The sequence below is a fragment of the Chamaea fasciata genome, unplaced genomic scaffold (genome assembly GCF_029207755.1).
Source record: "Chamaea fasciata isolate MVZ Bird 193981 ecotype frontalis unplaced genomic scaffold, bChaFas1.0.hap1 SCAF_5, whole genome shotgun sequence".
NCBI classification, from domain to species: domain Eukaryota; kingdom Metazoa; phylum Chordata; class Aves; order Passeriformes; family Sylviidae; genus Chamaea; species Chamaea fasciata.
Window position 1 is genome coordinate 64,000,336 of NW_027094090.1, and position 18,320 is coordinate 64,018,655.

An 18,320-nucleotide genomic window follows, 5' to 3' on the forward strand; every position below is an offset into this window, starting at 1 on the left:
GTTGTGCCATGTTTGCCACCAGGGAGCTTTTGGCAGGGAGGTTTCACTCCATGGCCTTGATGCTTACAAAAGGCTTAGTCTGAAAAAGAGGTCTTAAAACCACGATCCACCCCCAGGTGGACAGCTGCTCTGTCCACACAGCAGTTTGAGCTGTGACTGTGGACTGCCAAGTCATTTTGAAAGATGAAAGGGCTGGAATGGAGCTCGGCCTCCTCTGCCCTCAACTCTAGGATGTGTCTCTCCCTCTTCCCAAACACATCCTGGCCTCACCAGGCCATTTTTGTTCCAGAGAATTGCAAATCAACTGCCTCAAAGAGGAGAAAGCAGTGCCCTGACAGACCCAGGACCCTGACAGAGCTGCTCAATGGGCATCTACAAATGGTGTTGGCACAACATTGCAGAACAAGCCTGTTTTTTCCAAGATCAACCAGGTGTCAGTGCTTTACTATCAGAAACTGGATTTTTGTTTCCAGCACCGATAGTCTGGACCAGAACGATATGTTTTAAGAGCCAGTTGGACAAACATCTGACCAAAGGGGTACAAGCTGGCTGGCCCTGTTGCAGGATTAGATAACCTCCTGATAGCTGAATAACAGCACCTCTCTAACTTTCTGTGATTCTAATATGTGACCAAGTCAGAGTGCAGTTTCCAGTCACACAGATCATTGTGCTACCAGACTAGTAACAACACAAACTTTTTTTCCAACACTGAAATCTTGCTTATATGTCATGTGTAGCAGGAACTTGATATGGCACAAGCATGATTCATGCCATGTCCATGTAACAGCAAGCATGACTCTATAAGCACCTTTCTCCATGTCACCATAAAAGGCAAAATTACCTCTAGGGATGCAAATGCAGGGCATCAACTGGGCCCCAACTCTTCCATGAACCAAGCAAATCAGGGATCTTTTAAGCAACTGGGCCCACATTATGTGAAGATGTCAGCAAGACAGCCCCATCCTTTGGGATGACTGAAGCCAGAAACCAGGAAGAATCAGAACAGAACAGCACAGTCCCAGGCTAGCTAGGATAAATTACCCACCTTGTGGCATCCCCCCCAGCTCTGCTCTCCTTGGCTGTCCTGTGCCCAGTAACTTGCTGGCTGAGTAGCCATCCGTCTCCAGTGGGCCAGTGCCACACGTTTAAGTCAGAACATTATTCTCCAGTTCTAGGAAATTGGATTAAGGGTCAGAAAATACTCACTGTTATTTACCTTTGATTAAAACCAGCCCTCCTCCCTCCTGGGCCAGAGAGACCAATGTTGCTGCTATTTACTCTGCTGCCAAACCTGGAGTTCAATCCCTGCCCTGCGGCAGTCAATAAAAGTCAGCGCAGAGGTGGGGGTGTGCAGCAAGCAGGGCTGAGTGGGTGGGAGTGATTTTCCAGGCCACCATGTCCAGTTTGTTTCTTTTGCAGTTAGACTCTGGCTCAACAAGGACAGGGGTGCTCAAACTGCCCGCCTCTGTGGCTCATAGGGCTGAGGAATCCAGCCAGGGTGATACCAAGCAAGCCCTGTTTGCCCCCATGCTCATCTCTGGTTCTTTCCCCTCAACAAATCCCCACTTCCACACAGCTTCCTTTTTTGTTTATGTCCTTCTTTTTCTCTCTTCCTTCAGCCTCCCCTCCCTGCCACGACCTCCCTGCCTCCCCCTTCTGCCTCTTCCTCTCTTTTGCTCCCACTCCTTCCCACCCCCTTCCCCCCCATCCCTTTCTCATTCCTCTCATTCTCCTCCTTCCCTCTCCCCCCCTCTCCAAGCCGCTATTCCAGGACAATAGAGCAGATGGCAGGCTGTTTGTTTTATATGTCCCTTTGGAAAAATCAGCTCAGCTGTTGAATCTGCGACTTTTGCTAAAAACAGACACCGTCCAATACAGCTGAATGCCAGGGAGAAAGGAGAGGGTGTGGGGGGGCCCTGCTCTCCCTACCAGCTGCACTGAGACTCTGTCTGTCTGCACCCTACACCATGCCTTTGGAAAACAAGCCTGTCTGAGAGCCCAGAGAAGAGCTTCTCCCCTGCAGACAAAACACTGTGGCAAGCAGAGAGCTTGGCCAGTTTCTACAATCAGCTTCACTCCCGCCAAAGCTGATGGTGATGTGGGAAAGGTGGGGCAGTGTGGAAGGGGCAGACTCTTGCCAGCACTTTGATCCTGCTCACTGCCCCAGCCTGCTGCTTCTCCCAGTGTTCGTGGAAGCTGAGTTACGTGGGGCAGAAGATGTAGCACAGAGTAGAAGCTGATGCTCTTTGCCAGCCCCATATCTCCTCCTAGGCTACTGGGAGAGCCATGAGTGAGAAACCAGCAGCCAGCAACAAGTGTGTGGAGAGGGGAAGACAGTCCTTGCCTTTTTCCTTATGGCTTTCCCCCCCCCTTTTTTTTTTTAACCCCTAAGTGACAAGGTACTGGTCATCAGGCCACCATTCATTATTTGCCAGCACAGCCATGAAAAGAATGTAGATTTTTTCTCTGGTTCTTTCTTATTCAAACCACTTGCTTCATCCCTTACCTCTCCCTTCACATGTGCTTATATCAAACATCTTTCAGAACTTCATGGTATTTCTGGGTGGAAAGGAAACTGTTCCTGAACTCTGCCCCTCCCTGGTCCAAAAAGCATCTTCTTCTCCCTGCTTAGACATGACAATACTGTCTCATCGATCCTGTAAGCCCTCTGCTCCTTCCTCACCCTATCTCTGCTTGTAAGTAATTCAGAATAGGCACTCTGTCCAGCACAAAGTACAAGCTTGCCTTGGCTCAGAACCAGGGCTGCTGGATTCTCTGCCAGTGCAATTGCTGGATATTTCATGGCATATCCTCCATCTGATACAACGTGGCCAAAGGCACCAGCTGCAGATTCTCTCTGTGCCCCGCTTCTGGGGGTGGGATGGGGAAAGCAGGGTTTCAGAATAGCAGCATCTCTCCCCATCCAAATGCCCTGTTTCATCGCATTTCTTTTTCCTACAGTGCTAAAATCAACACTGTTTTGTTTTCAAGCAGTGGCAGAAGGGTCAGGGCCAGCAAATCCTGTTTAATTTGTTCGTAAAGTTCACTATGGATCAGATGCAGCTCCCAACAAAACCAAGAGAGGTTTAACTGAGGCACAGTCAGCTGTAAAATCGGAAGAGGCTCCTTAGCCTTGCAAAATCCTGGAAGGCAATTTAAACACAAGAGATAGGCAAGGAGCCTATTCTTGGGGTCTGTAGTTAATCACTTACAGTTCAAACAGGGAGAGAGATAAGTTCCCAGCTTTCTTGCAGTCCAAGCTGGATCAAACAGGAAGAGAAAAAAAATTCAAGCTGTCAAGGAACAGCCTTAAGAGGCAATGCCATCTGAGCATCAACAGCTCAGTTCAGCACTCCTTTAACCTCACAGGTATTAGGCAGAAAAGTCTACTTTCAGCTGAAAAATTCAGCTGGTGAGAACAAGCACAGTTACTTGAACATGTATGATGCTGCTCTTCTTCCTGGCCTTGCTTATGTCTATGGCAACACTTGCATCCTCTTCAGTGGAGCCACATGATGAGCACTACTTGGCAGAGGAGAAAGTTCCAGTTAGTCTGAGATTCCATCTTGGGCACCAACTGCTAGCAGGTTCCTCGAGGAAAAACATAAGGATAGTCCATGCGTCCCTGTGACCATGCACCTACTGAAAGGAGTAGTCACCCACCCTCCTTCAGCTTTGCATCCATCCCAGAAGTGTGTAGTGCCAGCTGTCAAGTTGGGTTTTTCAGAGATTGAAGACAAAAGAAATTTAACAAATTAATTGAAAGAGCTGCTGATCGCAGTCAGAACTGCCTGAAAAGCCTGCATTGTAAGCAAGGGCAGAAAAAGTAAATTAAGAAGCTAAATCTGTTGTAAGCAAGTGACTATAACACTGATGAAAAGCCACTGACTTATCTGGAGTGTTATTAAAAAAAGAAGTTCAGGGCCAACTGAACTGATCTCACCTCTTCCAAGGTGAACTCTGTCTCACAAGCTGGGATCCTCGGTGGCATTGGTGAGCTGCAGTTGCCCTGATAGCAAAAAAAATTCCAAAGCTGCAGGGCCAGCCAGGCAACACCCCTTTCCTGCTCTTGCTGGGCAGCCCCCAAACAGCACTTTCAATGCACTGCTAAAATTCCCATGCTCCTCCAAGGCCTCACTTGATGGTTTCTTTCCTTCCAATCTCCTTTCTTCCTGTTCCTATTTCTCATCCTTTAACTTCTGTCTGATAAACTGCTCATCTTTTGAAGGCTGCTTCCTTAGCAAGAAGCCTGGGGAGAGAGCTGAAGTCTGCAGTCTGGGTACAAGTTGGGCAAATTCCACAGTGGCTCAGGAATCTGTTTTTCTGCAGCAGCACAACTGTTAAGAAGAGTTGGCACCAGAGACAGAACCATTGTCTAGTGTTGCTATTCTTCTCTCTCCCCTTAAAGTCTTTAGCAACAACTGCAGTTTCCCACCTATTTCAACTAACTTCTCTTTCCCCCTAAAGAAAGGATAGTCATTAGCATTTTTTTGCACTGTCAAATAGGGCTTTTCTTATAAAAATTCTTCATGCTAAAGGGAAAGTGAAGAAAAGATACTGTTAACATGAAAGCCTTACTTAATATTTTACATTTCAAATACTGTAACTGCTTTTTTTTCCCCCTCCTTCTCCTTTTTCTGAATTTTCAGTATACAGTTTAAACATCATTAATAGTGTTGGTTGCTATGGTGTTGGGCAGGCAGAGGTGGCTGTACTTGAAACCTTGAACTATACTTAATGTTGTACAACAGCGGGGTTATGCCAACACCCTTGACTTTGACCCCATTTTTCCCAGTAAAATATAAAGACCATGTCTCCATTCCTTTTCATTCTTGGGAGAGGAGGGTTTTGGTTTTTTTTTCCCTGCAATGAGAAAAGGAAGTGTAAGCTAAAGAAAGGTAGAGATATTAAAAAAAAAAAATACAAATTTAATAGACCCAGCGGAACCTTTCCAAAATCTTCTTTACATCAAGAGAAAGAGAACAAAAAAAGACAGCCCCCTGAAAAATTTTACATGAGATTGTTTCTCATTTTCCCAAGCAGCTAAACATTTTAATAAACTAGGAAAATGAGACTGTAAAACCACAACATCTGACAGCAAGCCCCAGGGGCAGGAACCATTCCTGAAACTAATTTTAACTCATGTTTTAACGTTGATCAGATTTCATGTGGTGAATGTCCCATTAAGCTGTCTCTCTGTTCTTAGAGAAAACCTGGTTTCTTTTGTCGACTCAGAAGCTATTTTCTTTCCAGCGTATTGTCGTCATAGGCATAGCAGGACTTTTCTGTCATTCATTTCTCTACGGCCGAAGAGAAGCCCTGCCCCAGACATCTTCTCATCTGTTCTGTTTCCTTGTGAGACAAGATATTTTCCACAAAAGTGGCACTTAACTGCTCCAGCAACGAATCCCAGTCTTAAACAGGTCCCCATGCAGCCACTCAAGGATTCAACCCATTAAATATTTGATCTTCAGCCATGCAAAAAGCACCAGGTCAATTCAGACCAGCTGAAGCCAGGATCCAAAGCAAGCTTTCAGTTTCTCTGCTTTGCTTTTACCCCAGGAAGTGAAGCTGTTGTAGCAGTTTCCTCACATGAATCGCATTTTGCTTTGATTGTCACCGGGACATCTACAGAAAGGACCAGCTTTTTAACTCAAAAGTCTCTGTTAACAACACACGAAAATCTGAATGGGAAAACTGATATATCCAAGTAGTGTAGGTTTCTCTTGAAGACTCATTCCTTCTCACAAAACCGTATTTCATCTTCTGGTTGTGTTCAAACCCAATCACTAGTCCTGTAGGACAGGACTTCTTGGTGCTGCATCCCTCTTTCAATAGCTGTGTCTCTGTTTTGTGCCACATGGATTCTTGGCTGGCATAGCATTGTGAGCCAAGGGCTTTCCACAACTCAAGGAATTGTCACTGGCATCAGCTCACTCCTGTGCCTGCTCGGGAAGAACTTCTACTTCAAAGGCTTCTTGTGCAACAGAAGAAAGTAAGGCTGTTTGCTGCTACACAAGCTGACTAAATGCTAGTAAGAATGACCACATCGGAAAACAGCTCTACAGGCTCCTGCCTTCTGTTTCATCCGAAAATTAAAGTGCTTGTTCCTTTCTAGATCCCCCTTTGCAGAGGTGGAAGGTCTTTCTGACGCCTTTCCTTTAAACTTTGTGTGCACTGTGTAGGAGATGCTGGTGCTTGGGGGTGGAAGGAGGTGACAGAGTGGCCAGTTTTCAAAACAGCAAAGCCACAGTGACAGTTGCCTTTGGCTCTTCCAGCCCACCAGCAGTAGGCTTAGTCACATCAGCAACATCAAAGCTGAGCAGCTCTTTAGAGAAAGGGCATTTGTCCTTTCATCTGGAGATTACAGGATCTCTCACAGATCCTAGCAGTCTGTTTTGAAATGCTCTTTAAAGAAAAATACCTGTTTGTGGCACCACCTGCCATTTAAAAGAGCTTCTTTGCCTTCCAGCTTTCCCTGCAAAACCCTCCCCCAGCCACTTAAATGTGGGTACAAGGACCAAATGATGCCAAAGTTCATTCCCCAGCAAGGACCATTGCCCAGCTTTCACACCGGGCACTGAATTGAGAAAAGGACCCTTCACAAACATGCCAGAAAGCTTGTAACCTATTTGGATCCACTGTTGGACCAAAACAGTGGGTCCCCCTGTTGCGCTCAGCAGGGAGAGCAGGAAGGCAGAAAGCTGCTATTAGCATCTGGAGGAAAGACCTACAGAAATAAAAAACTCTTTGCCTCGCTGTTTCCATTCCTTCATGACTTGATTTTTTTAGTTGGAGACAGAAAAGATTATAAAGCTGTAACCTCTAATCCACTCCTGAGAGCTCCTTCTCTATCTCTTCCTTTCTCTTCTCTTTCAGCCAGTTCTAATCCTTTATGTCTCTTCTCACAGATGGGAGCTGGAGTCTAATCTCAGACGACAGGTTGGTAATTAGAGCAAGAGATTATCCTGACCCCACATCAAGAAGGTAAAAGGAGAGGAATAATGCAGCACCATGCAAGATCAAACCTTCAACATTCAATGTGGGAACCATCCCCATCTCGCTCAGTTTCCTCCTGGCTCCGTTACCCCATGCCCTCTCTTTTGTCCCAGCAGAGCAGGGGATTCCTGATTCTTTGTACTTCCTGCCCATCTCTCCTCTGTTGAGCAAGGACTATGCTTTTCCAGGATTCATTCAGCACAGAAATGGTCACATTTTCCATTTCTAGACTTTGACTATGCAGAGACTGAGCAGGTCTGTGGTTGCAACGTGTGGGCAGTAGGAAAAGCACAGATATGGAGGAAGAGGCCCTGCTCAGAGAGTCTGGAGCCACAATATGCTGCCACCCACCAGGAGCTGGGCCCTAGGTATACACACACAGACCCCTTCTAGTCCAGCAAGATGCAGCCAGGGCACAGAGCAGCAGCACCAAGTCCTCATCTCTACCCAGATGCCCAGCAGTCACTATCCAATCCTCTCACTGCTCGGAAGGCATACTGCTCCCATTCCTTGCACATATCACAGCACAGATGAGCACCTCCTTCATGTGTCCAGCCCATCTTATCCATCTTTGGATCAGACCTTGTCTCTTGTCCTGTGCCACCAGTATTGAGCGAGGACCAAGAAAGCCGTCACAGAGCCCCAAGACCACCACAGTGGAGGTGAAATTTGGAGCACCAAGCTTCTTCAGTGTCCCACTCCCTACAGGTGAACAGGTGTTCCCTGGATCTGCTGTAGCTGAGGCTCAGGCATCACCAGCCAACAGCCTGCAGGCACCAGGAAGTGTCTGGATAAAGGTGGCAATGGAGTGATCGAAACCTGCTGGGGAGAAAGCAAAGTAAGGTCACAGGACAGTTTTTACACCAGTATACAGCTAGAAGATGGAAGACCTCTTCCTCATGCCCCATTCCATATCAGGTACCCACCCTGCACCACAGAGCTCAGGACTGCTTGTTCACCCCAAGGTGTCTTTTCTCAGCAAAGCCTCCCTCTGATACCCAAATCCAGCTTTAACCCATGGAGCCCAGGCCCACAGCTCACCCTGATCTCGGGCAGGGAGATGGGCACTGCACCAGCCCCTGCTACATGGTTCTGTTGATGCTCTTTTCATCACCTAGCTGCTTCCCACCCCTGCTATCTCCAGCCGGGATCTTCCTGCTCATGCTCTGCAAATAACAACTTTAGGTTTGTTCACTCAAAGAGGAGAAGATAAATCAAAGAACAGTTTTGTTTGCAGTCAGCCTGAAGTGAACCTTTTTCTTTTTTCCCTTAAGTTTTCTCAGAAAGCATAAAATGAAAAAACAAGCAGAATTTCTTTTCCTGAGTTTAAAAGAACATTTCTTTTCCTGTCCCTGAAGTAAAAGGTTAGCTTGTTCAGCCTCAAAATGGGGGGAAAAAACAGCAATATTTTTGGCTTATGCATTGTCCAAATAAAATGTTTTGAATGCTTTGTTTATTCCCACTCACCCAAAAAGGTTTGCAAAGTTTATAAGCATTTCACAAGCTTAATGTGCCCCTCACCCAATAAGCCATGTGACTGTAAGGTTTCTGTCCCTCCTCTAGCCCTCCTGAATCCTGTTGGGCTGCCTCCCCCTCCCAGCCTGTTGTCTGAGGGCGCACACAGCAGCAACACCAGAGCACCCATGTCCCATACCTTGAGGGATCCTCCTGGGACGAGAAGGGGCCGCTGAGCTCAATGACATTGAGTTTGTTCTCAAACACACCATAGCTGAGAGTGACCTACAAAGTAGTGGTGAGAAAGGAGTAGAAAGAATGATATGAGTTCAGGAGCAAGAAATTTGCTGTGGATGACAAAAACTCCCATTCTAGTTCTTTCTCTGCTGGCTGATCCTCTGTCCTCCACATCTCTCCCTACTTCCTTCCCATGATGGTCCACCCTACCAGTCCTCTGCCCACGAGTCCTTTGCAAGGCAGACACAGCGCCATGTCAAAGGCCCTTTCCCAATCAATCATCATTTCTGCTTGTCCTTGTGCCACATTCTCCCAGGGATGCCCTCAATCCTCCCATCACTCCCCATACATGTGCTCTCCACCACTGATCCCAGGGCACTGTGACTGGCAACTGCGCTGCAGGCAACATCTGCTCCGTATTTCAAAGAAGCACTTGTCAGGAAAGCCTCCCTGGAAGAGCAGATGATTGATTCAATGCACATCATTGTCATCAGTGGAACAACATGCCTGTAAGCTCCCCTCCACTTCTCCTTCCTCACACACCTCCCTCTTGATTCCTTTCCCCTCCTCACCTGCTGCATGAGCTGAGAGGTGGGGATGAGCTGCAGGTTCTCCAGGTGGGAGTGGAAGAGGGTATTGGGAATCAGCTGCCCACCGACTTTGCACTCGATGATGTAACCCACAGTGCAGTCATCTGGCAGGCGGATGAGCTCGGAAGTGCTCAGGAAGTTCCTGCCACTGGAAGAGAATAGGGCTGCATGGATTAGAAAAAGGGTAGGGGCAGGTGTAGGCATCCACTTGGGCAGGAGATTACTGAAAACCAGAGTAAATCCTGTAACTAGGCAAGAAATCCCTGAGTTCCACCTGCAAATACTCAGTAATGGGCTCACTCTTTCACCATTTCCAGCCATGGTGTCCCTGATACATAATCCAGGTCCTTGGTAAGCTGATGCAGTGAGCTGACAGACTTCACTGAGTCACTTCTCCACGTGTTTGGTGAAGTACACTGAGGCCCTGGGGGGTCAGACAAGCCACCATAGGAGAAACAATGGGAGCACATGGCTAGGTCCAGGGGGAAGAAAAAACAGCAGGACATGCAGCTTGGATAAGCCATCTACTGTAATGTAACACCACAAACTTGGCCACCTTTTGATGACAGACTAAACCCAATTTTAAGACTTCTGGAATTGGGATTATTTACACAGTATGAAGTGCTATCTACTACAACAACAAATGCGTTTTAAGCATTTTAAAAACAGCAGTGGCAGATTTTATGCCAGGTTAAGCATTGTCTATCTGTGCCACTTTCGCTTTACACTAGATCACCTTCATCCTCTTGACTGGGTCTACCATAAAATACCTCTCATGTGTCTTGGCTAAAGCAGCCACCTGGTGTGGATCAGATCTGTCCTTCTGGGTATGCTCAGATCTGGTTAAGGCTGGCATAGCCAATGCCTACCAGTGTACGTGCCTGTGGTATAACCTAGGGCATCATGGAATACATCATCTTGTTCTAGGCTGGGATAACACAACGTTGGGATCTACCTCTGTTCTCCATGCATCAAGCCAAGGAAATGACAGTGAACACCTGAGAAGCCAAAGAGGGTTTGGGGTGAAGGAACAGAAAATTAGCTGAGGAGGGAGGTACAGAAATCTGGGAAGAGGCAGATGAAGGGAAGATGAGATAGACAGATGGGAAAAGAGTCAGACAAAGCTGAAAGGGATGGGAAGGAATGTGGGGAGTAAACAAGAGCCTTAAGAAGATGGGGAGAGAGGAGTGCATCATCCTGTGACAATGTTTACTGATGTGTCTGCTCTTGCCAGTCTTCAATCAGTTGGCAGACCCACCCAGTACATCCTTCCTCCAGTTTCACATCTTGCAGACATGTAGCACGTGGCACTCTGCACCTTTGCAGACACCACATGCACAAATCCACGTCTGACACTGCCAGGAATTAATGTGCAGCCATGCTGCTCATCCCCAAAGGCTCCCACACTCCCCAGCTCACCTGGCCCAGGGCACCATCTTCCTAGCCAGCTTGCGGCTGATGCAGAACCCAGCCCCTCCCGTGGCAAACCAGAAGTGCACGGATTTCTGGAGAGAAACACCAGAGAAAATCAATGGCAGAGGCTCAGACGATACCATACTCCCAGAGATGGAAATGCTGGACCCCTGGCTTTGATATCAAGACAAATACAGCTCTATTGTCACCCCAGCTCCCTGACCACTGCCCAGGACTTGCTAGCAGTACAGCATGGATTTTCACTTCCTCATAAACAGAAAAGTGAGCTGCTCCTGCTGGCAGCAACAAGAGGGTGCCTAAGGCAGGCTTATGTCCTGTCAGACACATACCCAAAGGCAGAGCAGCAATGTGGGACTCTGCCCCTTGGATGATCAAATTTAGTCAACACCTACAGTCATGTTCAGACAAGATGCCAAGTTTTCAGCTGTTGTCATTGCTCTTGGGACCTGTCTCTCCTTGCAATACCGTGCTGGTTTTGGCTGGGTAGAATTAATTTTTTTCACAGTGGCTGGTGTGGGACTGTGTTTTGGATTTGTGCTGAATACAGCATTGATGATATAGAGATGTTTTTGTTATTGTTAAGCAGGGTTTACACACAGCCAAGGCCTTTTTTACTTTACTACTGCCACATTGGTGGGGAAACTGGGGGTGCAAGGGAGGTTGTGAGGAGACACTGCCAGGACTGGTGACCCCAACTGACCAAAGGGATATTCCAGACTATATGACATCATGCTTAGTATATAAAGTGTGGGGAAAAGGAGGAAGGGGGGGGCACATTTGGAGCAACGGTATTTGTCTTCTCAAGTCACCATTACATGTGATGGGGCCCTGCTCTCCTGGAGGTGGCTAAACACCTGCCTGCCCATGGGAAGCAGTGATTTAATTCCTTGTTCAATTTGCTTGTGTTCATAGCTTTTGCTTTCCCTGTCTTTATCTCAACCCACCAGTTTTCTACCTTCTGCCCTTTCGATTCTCTCCCCACTCCCTCTGGTGGGAGAGTGAGTGAGCTGCTGGCTGGTGTTAAACCACAACAAATGTGAGCCAGAACACCAAAACAACCCGCTGCCCCCACACCACCACCACCACCACCACAGGCTGTACCGTCTGGTTGTTTGGCAGTGTTTCGGAGGCCCAGATGGGTCGGTTCAGGCTAGGTTTGCCCAGGTAAACATCCCATGTCTCCGCATAGGAGGACAAGAGCTTCAGGAGAGCCCGAGGGTTCAGGTAGTTGTCATCATCCAAGTGGCAAAACCAGCTGAGGCAGACAGGAAGACACAAGAAGTTTGCAGTAAGGAGGGCGCCTCTTGCTCTTGGGGGTCCCCCCACAGCAGCCCTGCCTCACCTCAGGCCACTGGCCAGGAAGGCATCGAACTCTGCAGCCATCTTGCAGGACAGGGCCTGGTGGCTGTGCTCAGCAGAGCAGTTGGTGAAGATCACATGGCCACCTGCCAGAGAAGGGAAAGCTCAGAGCCAGTCCACTTTGCACAGTCACAGGGAGGACATCTGAGCAGGAGGGAACGGGTTTGTTCACAGACAGTCTCCTCATGGCCCTCCAAAAGGCATCCAAGCCCATGGTGACATGGGTTCCACTCCTTCCCCTAACAGGAGATGAAATCTGGACAAAGCCAAGCAACTTGGCCAAGACTAGGATGTCTGCCATCCACACTTCCACCCTGCCCACTGCCAACCATGATGCAGAGGTTGAGGGGCTCTGTCATGTGCTGCTTCTACCCATGGATGCTTTAGAGCAGACAGCACCTTGCTCCAGTTGGTTGCATACCCTGGGGTAAGCCAACTACACCAAATCATCACCACCACAGGACAGGGCAAGGGGCGTTTCAATGGGCAGTGCTAGTGCAGAACAGCCAGTCCTCACACCAGACCCCCTCTCAGGGCCAGGGCAGTTCAGGGGCTGAAGGTGGAGTAGAAAGGTGGCGTCATAGGACAGGTCATTACCCATTCTCCTTTTCAAGGCACCATCTTCTTCATCAGTGAAGATGTAGGTCTGGGGAAAGAAAGAGAAGAGATTACTCTCAGAAATGGAGCTGGTGCTGTTCCTGGCTGCCCACTTCTTCTTTCCACAGCTGGACACGCTCAACGTGGTTACCCCACTCCATCCTCTGCTGCTGTACCCACTCCCAGGCAGCAGATGAACAGAAGGATGGCTGTGCTCCCCCTTCCTGCAGGGCACAACCATCAGCACTTGTGTGGCTTCATTTTCACCCCCATCCCACTGCCTTGGGAACAGGGAACCCATGACACTGAGTGAGGAGGTGTGGTAGTCCTGGATTAGATGTCAGTGGTAGAAAAATTAAAGCATTGTGATTAAATGATGCTTGGGTTAAAAGAACATCTGCTTGTGTGTGAAGTGTGCACTGCCCCCTGCCACTTTCTGCCCCCTCCTCCTCCTCTTCCTCCACTCCCAGGCTTCTCTAATCCCCCTTGCTGCCATTATGAGGCACATCTCCCCCTCTTCAGAGCCAGGCGAGGATCAGGGCTGGTGGAGAAAAGCTTTCCTCAGGCAGAAAATGAGCTTTCATGAAATGAAATAGGAGTCGTGAGCCGTAAACAGTCTCCCCACCAGCTGCCACAGGCTGGTTAAACACAGCACCTGCGCAGGCACAAAGGGAACAAGGCAGGCAGACAACAACTCCAGGAGCCAGCACTGCTCCCAAAAGCTCTGACAGGGGGACATGAGTCTCTACATCTCCCCACACCCAGCCAGCACTTGGGAAGTGTATCCCTATCTAGAGTACACAGCAGGAGAAATGTTGCGTACATGAAAACAAGGCAATGAAGGACCCTCAGAGATCACCTGGCTCAAGCAGAGACAGCAGGATGGTTCCATGATCTCAGATGGATGAGCTACAGCGCTTGGTGCATTACCCTCCAACAGCTGAGGAGCATGCACACATTCCTACCCTGCCCCACCAGTAAAGTCTCTTTATTAAAACCACTTTCAAGGGGGTCATTTGACAAGAGCCAATTAACTAAGTCTCAGGTAAAGAAACTGCTCTGGGTCAGAGGATCATATCACAGTCTTTAGACAAGGCAAGAATTGTCAGTAGCATGGGATTTCCCTTGCCAGTATGTCAGAGTTAGAAATTTCCACTATGGTGAATATTTTCATCTTAAGAAAAACAAAATCTGAAACCATTGAAACTTTCTGATTAAAAAAAAAAAAACAAAAAAAAACCCTGAGAAATATTGCTGCAGGAAATTACTTGCTTACAGATACAAAACCAACTAGATATCATGTCTAACAAATGTCACGTTTGATTGACTTAAAATACCAATCTGCATATTTTCCAAATTTTCTACTTGTAAAAATATTCTGAGGTTCCCAGTTTTCTCTTGATGCAAGATGGGATTCTTTTTTTTTTTTTTCCAGACATTCAATATGTTTCTGTGGAACTCAAGGATGAAAGTACACTGTCAACACATGCAACATTAGACTGTCCAAAATAACTGGAAAAAGGGAAATATGGGTGTGGGGACTAGGCAAGTCTGATTTTTCTGGCACTTTCAAACTCTGATCTCCATGGCACACCTGGCTGTGCTCAAGAAATGCAAAAGAAGACCACAATAGCACATGCAGCTGCCTCCATCCTCGTCTCTCCATCCCTCACACCCCTGAGGGTGGGAAACCTGGAACAGCAGTTGCTGCCAGAGATGAAGCACAGAAAGTATCCCTCCATTCTGGAATGGAGAAGATCTCTGTGTACGAAAGGATTTCTGCTGGACGGTGGTGCAAGCAGAGATACGGAGACACTGTGTCAAACAGCTTTTTCTGGCACCTCTTCATGAACATAAGAGCCCAGGCAATGGATAAACTCTAGACTTTGAGACCTCCTCACGCTGAATTGGACAAATATCCTGGAAATAAAAAATTAGGAAAAGGGAATAAAGATGTGGAACCTGACAATCCAGGGCCATGTTCATGGCCTACAGTCCCAGGGTATCCTTTCTGTGTGAAGAAACCCTCTCCAAAATGCAAATACATCAGCAGGATTACTGTTGTGTCCTGCACAGAGAACAGATTCCAAATCCATGGTGTGTTCACATCAATGAAAATCTGAAAACCAGTTCAGGATGGGCCATTCAAAGATTTTGTTTCAATTGGTTGGGTGTGTGGGCTTCTAAAAGGAGGGGAAGTGCTACATATAGTTCATGTTACCAAACCACACCAGAAAGCTGGACTTATCTCCATCAAAAGTACTGGGGCCAGGAGTGTAAGTCACTCCAAGATTCTGCCCAGCTAAACAATCATCAGAACCCACACTTCGATTTAGATTAAACTTTGGCTGAGGAAAAGGCCTTTCACTAAAATGACTTCCACAACAGTCTCCAGTGGGAAGTTTGCCATGGATCAGTTCTCAAGAGGAAGAGCGTGGTCCAGCAAAGAGTGCCCCTCTCGCACTTCCCCATCTCTCACCAGCTGCATGTCTTCAGATTAAACAGAGCATTTTCAGAGACAGTCTCCCTCTCTCTTATTCTCCACCCCAACAGAGTCCAACACAGAGGATTTTTAATTTGGCTCCCATACAGTCCGTCCTTCCCATCAAAACCACAGCTGTTCCTGCCTCCTGATACAGTCACCTAAGCCTGACCTGAGAGGTCTGTGTTGCTTCCTCCAGGAGGAAACCATGCAGGTATCCAGCTCTGAAGCCAGGCTTGGCATCAGCAACATAGCCAGCTGCTAAAATTTCCCTGCTGGCCACTGGTGGAGAAAGACTCACTGAATTGGTCTCCAGCTATGATTAAGGGCAAGTGAGAGAGTAAGATGCTGGATCAGCCCTAGGAGAAGGCAGCCTCTGCACATCAGGACTTCTGAGACCTGAATTTCTCTGGGACTGGCTCCTAAAGCCTATGTCTCTCCGAAAGGACTCAGTAATAGGAGGTCTGGTGCACTATTCCTGTCCCAACAACAATTAAATGTCCTTTGCAAATTGAAAGCTGTCTTTTTTTTTTTTTTTTGTTAAGTGAGGTTTTCCATATTGTCAAATTTTCAAAAGCTAACCCTTTCCTGTAAACTTAAAAAACCCTTTAAGCAGGATATTTAAAAAAGTTTTTGACTTTCACATACTTCTCTTTACCTCCCTTTCTGTCCCATTCCCCTTCCCTCAAAGTCATTTCATTTAAAAAAGCAGAAGAAAAACAACAAAAATTGTGGAAGGAGGAGGAAAATACCGAGTTTGCAACAAAAGCTGATAAGACTGAAAAAAAACTCTGTTTAAAAATGAGTGACACTCCCATTCTACCCTTTCCTACCTAATTTCTGCTCAGTCTGTGTAGCTTTCCAGAGGCTGGCAGCAGCATAGAAATTTCAAAACCTCTTCCAAGGTTTGGACATCACTTGTGTGCCAGAGGGGATCAGATGAATCTGGGGAGCTAGTATCTAATTCCTGTCATCAGCCGAATGGCCAGGCACTGATTTCTCAAACAAAGGAGGGATAGGTGAATTTCTCTTTAAAAACCCACTGGGAAGGCCCCACAAGCAATATCCTATATGCCAGTGCAGCCATGTGGTTGGGTTTGGTTTCTCCAAGGAGCTTCTGGCTGGAGCCACCCGGAGAGGAGAAGCACATCCGGAGGAGGAAGCAGGGCATCTCAGATGCTGAGAGGAACACACAGCCAGGAGAGGAAGTGTGCTCAAAATAGGACATGGCTTCCTGTGACAACCGCAGCAGACCAGACAGTTGCAGCACCATGAAGTGGAAAACCACCCTTACCCAGAAAACCCTGCATTGCTTCAGGCGCTTTCCTACCCAGTACCTCTGCTCCCGTCCCACTTCCCCCTTTGGGCCTGAATTTGCCTTATAGGAACCCATCACACAGAGGCAGAGGCAAAAAAAAAAAATCACCTTCAGGGCAGCCACGGGATTTCTTCTTTCTTGAGGAGCAGCTCTGCAAGGGAGGGAGAAAAGCACTGGAGCTCTGGGGAGTACTCCTGCCCACCAGTAAGCCACTCTGCACAGCACCACTAATATGGTGCCCCACATCAGTTTCTCTAGCAAGATGGAAACTCTCCAAACTGTTTTAACAAAGGATGGAAACATTTGGCTCCCAGTTAAAAAAAGGAAAAAAATTAAAAATCAAAAATACACCTGCATCACTTCAAGATCATGCACATAAAAGCATCTGCCCAAGAAAGGAAAGTATGTATTGTGCTGACATGTTGGGGGGTGAACAGCGCTAACTACAGGACTTCCTCCAGGAGCCTGCCTGCCTTGTTCCCTTGCCCACTGCACTGCACCTTTCCAGGGCAATAGGTGTCCAGGCACAGTGTAGACATCCTGACAAAGGGCCAGGGAAGCCTGTCAGCTCCAAACCCAACAAACTCATGGCACTAGGAGGTAGAAAGCCAGTATTTCATACAGACACAGGACGGTCTGTGCATCTTCACCAGCCTTTCCTATGATGCAGTTATCGGTGAAACGTTTTGCTGGGTATCATCTCCCTTTGAATGTGAAGTGAGAAATAGAGAAAATGAGGCAAAGTACTACAGTGTCCAGCTTCCCCTTCCTCTGGCTTTTATCCCTTTGCCCTGCCACCCCATCCCTGCCCCATTACTAACACCTTCTCTCCAGTCAGAATCCAGAAACTCACCTGTTGGCTGGCCTGGGATATCCACGTGTCCAGGAGCAGCTCCATCCTGCTCTGGTGAAACCTCTTGGTTGTCTTCACAGCTATGAAAATGTCCCCAAGTGTCAGGCTTCCCTCAGTCCTGTATGCCTCTGGAGAATGGAGTTTGAGGTCCTTCTGCCCCCTGCCACCAGCTCCCTCTGGACTCCCTTCGCTCTGTTGCTCTGGCTTCTCCAACACCCCCTCCCCGATCCCTGGGTACTGGGCTGCTTCCCGAGCCCCACGGTGCCGCATGGAGAGGAGAGCCACACTAACAAGGAAGACCGCGGCTCCAGAGACACCATGGATGAGCCGACGGCCCATCGCTCCCAAATCGATCCCGCCGCAGCCAGTATCCTATTGAACAAGGACGAACTCTGCCTGTACCTCCACGTGATGCTGTCTGCTCTTCTCGAAGCCTCGGAAGGGGCAGGATTAGTCAAGAGCAAGGTCTGAACAGGATGTGGTCAAGGAACAGGGTGGGCAAAGACCAGGAAGCCAGAGTCAGCAGAGCTGAAGGATCCCGGTAAAGCAGGGGGGATTTACACAGACTACGGAGGGCTCAATAACCCAGCGAGGCGGGGACACACGACTGGAAAATACTCCGAGGAGAAAGCACGTGGCTGGCACAGCTTGCCAGGAGGAAAGCGAGCATCCCTGCTCCCGACGGAGAGGCTGGGTGTTGAGGGGGCGGCAAAGGAGATCAGAGCCGTCAGTGGGAAGCCTGGACCGAAGCCATCAGTTGCCCAGACGACACCAGCCCACAGAGGCGAGCCAGCGGCTCCGGCAGCCGGCGGGCGCAGGGCGGCGGGGTCACGGTGCAGCGGGACTGCCTCCCCACCTGCTCCCGCCCCAGCTCTCGCTCCCTGCCAGCCCCGGGCCCGCCTCCGGGCACGGGGCGGGGCGCCGGCCCGGGGGAGGAAGGGGGGAGAAGGGGGGAGCCTGTGTCTGACAGTGGGTTTTCCTCACCAGGGTATCCCC

The 18,320-nt window shown here is 48.3% G+C and overlaps 1 protein-coding gene across 3 annotated transcripts; it reads right to left on the reverse strand.

The window, feature by feature from the left end:
- Positions 1 to 4,907: 4,907 nt before the first annotated feature.
- Positions 4,908 to 18,035, reverse strand: MFNG (MFNG O-fucosylpeptide 3-beta-N-acetylglucosaminyltransferase). Of its 3 annotated transcripts, XR_010720884.1 has the most exons (9): positions 17,325 to 18,035; positions 12,672 to 12,720; positions 12,058 to 12,160; positions 11,817 to 11,970; positions 10,701 to 10,786; positions 9,264 to 9,429; positions 8,654 to 8,739; positions 8,041 to 8,165; positions 7,785 to 7,818 (listed from the first exon to the last, which is right to left on the reverse strand). XR_010720884.1 is itself a non-coding variant. In XM_066184069.1 (8 exons), the coding sequence occupies exons 1-8, from the start codon at positions 17,661 to 17,663 to the stop codon at positions 7,752 to 7,754; spliced, it is 1,050 nt and encodes a 349-aa protein (XP_066040166.1). In that variant the 5' UTR covers positions 17,664 to 18,035; the 3' UTR covers positions 4,908 to 7,751. The 3 variants fall into 3 exon arrangements, 2 of the variants coding, with proteins under 2 accessions (XP_066040166.1, XP_066040165.1); XM_066184069.1 differs by lacking the exon at positions 8,041 to 8,165 and having other exon boundaries at positions 4,908 to 7,818; XM_066184068.1 differs by lacking the exon at positions 8,041 to 8,165 and having other exon boundaries at positions 4,908 to 7,821.
- Between the last annotated feature and the right edge of the window lie 285 nt (positions 18,036 to 18,320).